This window comes from Aquarana catesbeiana, linkage group LG01 (assembly GCF_042186555.1).
Source record: "Aquarana catesbeiana isolate 2022-GZ linkage group LG01, ASM4218655v1, whole genome shotgun sequence".
Classification (NCBI taxonomy): domain Eukaryota; kingdom Metazoa; phylum Chordata; class Amphibia; order Anura; family Ranidae; genus Aquarana; species Aquarana catesbeiana.
The window spans coordinates 609,771,996-609,778,484 of NC_133324.1; the positions used below are offsets into that span (position 1 = coordinate 609,771,996).

Here is a 6,489-nt window from a genome sequence, read left to right on the forward strand (position 1 = left end):
CTCCAGGCAAACAGCTAAATATGCAATTAAAATACACAAAAGGTGAACTGATCTGACAAAAGATTTCTAATTCTGTACAGCCACATATAGAATCCTATATGTACTGCTCTATCAAAAGCACAGCCAAAGTGAAAGCATTTTCTTTGAAAGTATACAGTTGGTGTTATGTCCCCAACACACTGATAAGTAATCTGCTCTGCTCTCTCTTTTATCTCATCCTCTCAGCATATTCCCTGATAGCACATATGCATTCAGCAGAACTTGATTTGCCAAGAGTGCCCCCCCCTTCCTGTCTGAGTGATAATATGCAAGGGATGACAAAGGCTGAGATAAAACAGATATTTACACTGGGTGTAAGTAAAAATACTTATATTTTTAACCACTTTCCGACCGGGCCAAAGCCGAAAGACGGCAACAGCGCGGTCGGCTTATTCTGGGTGGACGTCCGTGGGACGTCATTCCAGAATGTTGCTCCCGCGTGCCCCCTGGGGCGCGCACCCGGCAACATCCGTAACCGGCGGGTCCGGAGCACCCGGCGCATCATGGATCACGGTAAATAGCCGCTGATCGCGGCCATTTGCCACGTGATCGTTCCGTCAAATGACGGAGCGATCACTTGTAAACAAACCGGCGTCACGTCATGATGCCGGTTCCTCCCTCCCCTCTCTGTCCTGATCGGTACAGTGCGAGGGGAGAGGGGGAGAGATGGCAGCAGCGCTGTGGGCTGGATGTTTAGTGCCCACAGCGCTGCTAAATGTCAATCTGCAATACTCTGCAACACTGCAATACCCTGCAAAACTGCAATACCCTGCAAAACTGCAATACTCTGCAACACTGCAAAACTCTGCCAATACTCGCCAATACTCTGCCAATGCTTGCCAATACTCTACCAATACTCGCCAATACTCTGCCAATACTCGCCAATAGTCTGCCAATACTTGCCAATACTCTGCAATAAATTTTAACAGAAACAAAGAATTTTTTATTTTTTTTTAAATCGAATTTTCAGTCTATAGCACAAAAAATAAAAAACCCAGCGGTGATTAAGTACCACCAAAAGAAAGCTCTATTTGTGTGAAAAAAAAAATTTCATATGGGTACAATGTTGCAAGACTGAGTAATTGTCATTCAAAGTGTGAGAGCACCGAAAGCTGAAAATTGGTCTGGTTAGGAAGGGGGTTTAAGTGCCCAGTTGTCAAGTGGTTAAAGAAATATGCAGCCACAATCAATGGTGCTTTTTACATTTAGCTCAGCTTTAAAAAGGAAGCATGGCCAAAGCTTTTTTGGCCATACTTCTCTTGTGGGTCACAGCAGTGCACTTACTTTTTTTCTCCTGTTAACCTGACACAGCTGATAGCGGGCTATCAGCTGACAAGGAGGAGGCGCTCCAGGCTATGAAAGGACCCCAACAATATTGTCGGGATCCACCTGGCTGCCTTTTTGACAGATATTTCCACCTTTCGGCACGCAGCTGTGCACGCCCCCTCCCCAACTCAGTGACATACCTCCCAACTTTTTCAGATGGAAATGAGGGACACCTATTAGCAAAAGTTTGTAGGCTTAAGGCACACCCCTTGACACGCCCCCTTAAAGAAGACTTGTACAAAAAAAAAGATTAGTTAAACCCACAAGCAGGGCCAGACTTACCATTGGGCTTGACTGGGCTCAAGCCCGTAGGCCCCGCACAATAGGGGGCCCCACGGGCCCCGCCCGTTTTAAATATCTGCATATATCTTCAGCTAGATCGGATGAAACAGCAGTGACTCACACTGGTCCTCACTTGACTGCAGCGTTGCTCTGCCCGAGTCTCTCTCTCTCTGCGCCGCTGATCGGCTGATGAGACAGAGAGAGAGAGAGAATGCAATGCCACGTACACACGAGCGGACTTTCCGGCATACTTGGTCCGGCGGACCAGAGTCCGCCAAACAATCCGATCGTGTGTAGGCTCCAGCGGACTTTTTTTTCCCAAAAGTCCGCCGTATTTACCTAGATTTGAAACATGTTTCAAATCTTAGTCCGCCGGACTCCGTTCCTGACGGAAAGTCCATTCGTCTGTATGCTGGTCCGACGGACAGGGTATTGCATCTCGCGCTCGCTGCAATAGAAAAAACAAATTTTCCTATTGCAGCAAGCGCGGGGCATCCCAGGCCCTTAGGTCTGGTATGGATTTTAAGGGGAATCCCCAACGCCGAAAAAACGGCATAGGGTCCCCCCTAAAATCCATACCAGACCCCGTTCAGAGCACGCAGCTCGGCCGGTCAGGAAAGGGGGTGGGGATGAGCGAGCCCCCCCCCTCCTGAACCGTACCAGGCCGCATGCCCTCAACATGGGGGGTAGGTGCTTCGGGGGAGAGGTGGCGCCCTGCGGGGCCCCCCCAACCCAAAGCACCTTGTACCCATGTTGATGAGGACAAGGGCCTCTTCCCGACAACCCTGGCCGTTGGTTGTCGGGGTCTGCGGGCAGGCGGAGACCCCGCACCCTTATGCCGTCACAGTCCCTGGGCATGCTGGGACTGTGACGTTTTAGGGGGCATGGTCACTGGGTGAGGTTAAAATCCATACCAGACCTAAGGGCCTGGTATGCCCCGCGACGGGGCTCACAAGGTGTCAATCTCGCCGATAAAATCGGCGAGATTCACTTCTTTTTCTAGTCCGGTCGTACCCGAGTCACGCTCAAAATGAACGGACTTGGCCGTGTGTGTGCAAGTCCGTTCATTATGAAAGTCCGCCGTAACTCCGGCGAAAGTCCGTCGGAAAGACGGGCGGACCTAGCCTGCCGGAAAGTCCGGTCGTGTGTAGGCAAGTCCGTCCGTTCAGGTAGTCCGGCGGAAAGTCCGGCGGAAAGACCGTCGGACCAAGTCTGCTGGAAAGTCCGATCATGTGTACGAGGCATAACAGTCACTCAGCTCCGAGCAGTCTGAGAACTGAGTGATAAGAGGTTATGTGATCACACAGTTCTCGGTCTTAGAGCCAACATAGGACAAATGCAGCATGAAAGTATGAATTTTTTTTTTTTCATAACTCCATAAGTTAAAGTATAACTAAAATCAAACTTTTTTTTAGTTTTGATAGAGTGGAGATGGATTAGAACTGATGTCAGTCTCTATTGCTGTCTGTGCCCCCATTAAGGAGATTCACCCTCTCTATTTGTCCTGTTTACCATTATCATTAAAAGTGAAAGTAAAAGAAAATCCCAAATTTTGGGTTGTCCCCAGAAATGTAATAGAGGGAAAATCTTCCAATGGGGACGCTAGTTCTGGTGACCTGGGGGTCCCCAAAGAATTAGGTTAATTTGCAGGGATTTCCCCTCACTTTTTGTTTGGCTTTGGGACAGGAAGCGAAGGGAAATCTCCGCAATGGGACGCAGATGGCGGGGGAAAATAAATCTTACAGGGGTTATAACCCTCCCTTACTCTATCCAAAATAAAAATAATTAAATAAAAAGTTTTTCCTATAGTTCTACTTTATTAAGATCTGATTTAAACCTGGAACAAGTAGGAAAACCATGAGTTCTGACTTTGCTGACTGGACATTTATTCCAGGTCAGTGATTCAGACTGTGTTGAAACTAGAGGGTCCTAATGACAGCCTGAAAACTTGTAAGGCATCCCAAAATTCAAATTGCTTCTGGTCTTTTTTATCTCTAGTTATGAACATTATTTTGTTTGGAAAAAAGTACTCTTTTACCGTAGAAAACTTAAAAGACTTTGAAAAACATTTCCGACACAGATAATTAACTGTCACCTGCCTGTACCCATATACATATTGTACGTGCTTAGCTTTATGTGCCAGGAGATAGGTGCTTGTATTTTTTGGTGAAGACCTCCAAGCGTAGAAAGAGTTGGTTTCTTCACACTAAACCTGTGTTTATCCCTAATATTAGACCTTACACTATCCCTCCTTGGAACCCTAATGCTAACACTAGTCTTCCCCTCAACCCTAATGCCCTGTACACACAGTCGGATTTTCCGACGGAAAATGTGTGATAGGACCTTGTTGTCGGAAATTCCGACCGTGTTGTAGGCTCCATCACACATTTCCGACACACAAAGTTTGAGAGCTTGCTATAAAATTTTCCGACAACAAAATCCGTTGTCGGAAATTCCGAGTGTACACAAATCCGACGCACAAAGTGCCATACATGCTCAGAATAAATTAAGAGACAAAAGCTATTGGCTACTGCCCCGTTTATAGTCCCGACGTACGTGTTTTACGTCACCCCCGTTTAGAACGATCGGATTTTCCGACAACTTTGTGTGACCATGTGTATGCAAGATAAGTCTGAGCCAACATCCGTCGGAAAAAATCCATGGATTTTGTTGTCGAAATGTCCGATCAATGTCCGACCGTGTGTACAGGGCATAACACTACTTTTCCATGCGACCTTAACCCTTAGGCCTCATGCACTCTGGACGTTTTTGGAGCTGCTGTTTTTGGCTTCAGATGTTTTTTTCTACAGTCAATAAACTCCCCATCATGTTATCCTATGTGTCCATGCACACATAGGCTATAGGTTATCAACTTTTTTTGGCAGGGGCGTTTATTTGCTGGAAAAAAAACCCAAAACTAGTGGGTTCTGAGAGGAGTTTTTCAGCTGTAAAAACGCGCTAACGTCTAAAAACGCAGATAAACGTGGCTCACCAGTGTTTTCTAATGCTTTTGATCCCATTGAAAAAAAAATTAAACTGCTAAAAATGCTGAAAAAAGCTAAAAAACGCTGTTGCAAAAACCATGAAAAACGTTGAAAACTCACTGCAAAGCTACTGGCATTTTTATAACGTTATTATAATGTCCAGTGTACATGAAGCCTTCTCTCTCAGTAACCATAGCTGTATTGACAACAGTAACCCCAACCCTAAATCTCCCTAATGTGAACTTAAACCTCAGCTTACATTCTTCTTCTTCCGGTATCCTGTTTGCCAAAGACCTTTTTGTTCTGTGCTGAAAAATACCAGTGCCAAAGTCCCAGTATCAGAATCTACTGCAACAACATACTGTATGTGTGCTATTTATGTAATTTAATTTTTTTAATTCTTCTATATTTCCTACAGAATGGCATTAATGAAGAAGCTCCTTTTGCACGTTATCCTCCGAAATAGTGCATCAAATGTAAAGCATTCTAAAGTTTTTCCTGTAAAGTATGTAGATTGAATTCACAATTGTTATTGGTAACAAAAAGCTGATTATGTTTTTTGTTTTTGTTTTATTGAGAGTATGCTATGCTGTTTTTTTTTTTTTTTTTTTAATTGTACATTACATTTACAGAACAATAATCAATAAGAATACTGTTTTTATTTATTTTCATCTGTAATTTAATAAATTTATAGATAGCCAAATTTGTCATGTCTTCTGACTAACATAAGCACGTATCTGATTACATTGGTATTGGAAAAAAAACAACCTGGCACAAGAAGAAACCTAAATTGAGTATATGTGGTAAAAGGCTGTAGCAACGAAAATGATATTTTAGCCATATTTCACAGTTCTGAATGCTAACAACTGAAGTTGAAGATCGATTGCCTATGTTGCTCACAGGCAATAGGGAGCCTGCTGATGCCACATGCATGCAAAGTGAAACTCATTTCAGGCAGCATATTGTGCACTAGATACACTCCCTGTTGATTTAAAAGTACAATATGGAGCTTTTTTTGGTGTATTTTAATTATATTGAAATATTATGCGGACCCTATTTCTTTACCCTTGTCTTTAAAATCTAAAAATATACAAAATACATAAAAAATATAAGGAAAAGCCCTCAAATGATTTTTGTATGTTTTTACACTTTTGTGGTGAGGATGTCATTTTTTTCATCACAGTATGCGTGATCCTGGTCACTAAAACAATAACACAATAAGGCCTCATGCACACTGGACGTTTTTACAGCTGCTGTTTTTGGCTTTAGATGTTTTTTTCTACAGTCAATAAACTCCCCAGCATGTTATTCTATGTGTCCATACATAGGCTGTTATCAGCAGTTTTTTGCATGGGCGTTTTCTAGCTGGAAAAAACCCCCAGAACTAGTGGATTTTGAGAGGAGTTTTTCAGCTGTAAAAACGCTCTAACTCTGAAAAAAGCTGAAAACAGTTTAAAAAAGGCCAGAAAAACGCAGCTATTCTGCATTTATCAGCATTGTTGAGCCATAAGCTTTTATGAGAGTATAGTTTTGCTAAAAAAAGCTAAAAAAGGCTACAGCTAAAAACGACAAAAAAAAAACACTATCACAAAAACGCTGAAAAACTCACTCTACAGCTACAGCTTTCTACAGCTAACGTTACTGGCTTTTTTTATAACGTCCAGTGTGCCTGAGGCTTAATAAATACCCTAAATATAGGTAAAAACTTTTTTTTTACTTTTTTTATTCTTTGTGTGTTTTAGTGTGTTTTGTTATTTGAGCTTTTTTAGACAACAGGGAAAAACCTTGTCAAAACAGCAACTTTTATTACTGGGTGAAAGCCTGTGTTACTGAGTGATTTTGGAAGTAGACCCCTTTC

The 6,489-nt window shown here is 43.0% G+C and overlaps 1 protein-coding gene across 2 annotated transcripts in view; it reads left to right on the forward strand.

The window, feature by feature from the left end:
- Nucleotides 1-5,334, forward strand: part of CIST1 (colon, intestine and stomach enriched 1) — an 85,356-nt gene extending 80,022 nt beyond the window's left edge. For both annotated transcript variants that reach the window (XM_073600680.1, XM_073600762.1), the window contains exon 8: nucleotides 5,050-5,334. In XM_073600680.1, the coding sequence (XP_073456781.1) occupies nucleotides 5,050-5,097 (48 nt within the window). In that variant the 3' untranslated portion in view covers nucleotides 5,098-5,334. The remainder of the gene's footprint in view (nucleotides 1-5,049) is intronic.
- Nucleotides 5,335-6,489: the final 1,155 nt, after the last annotated feature.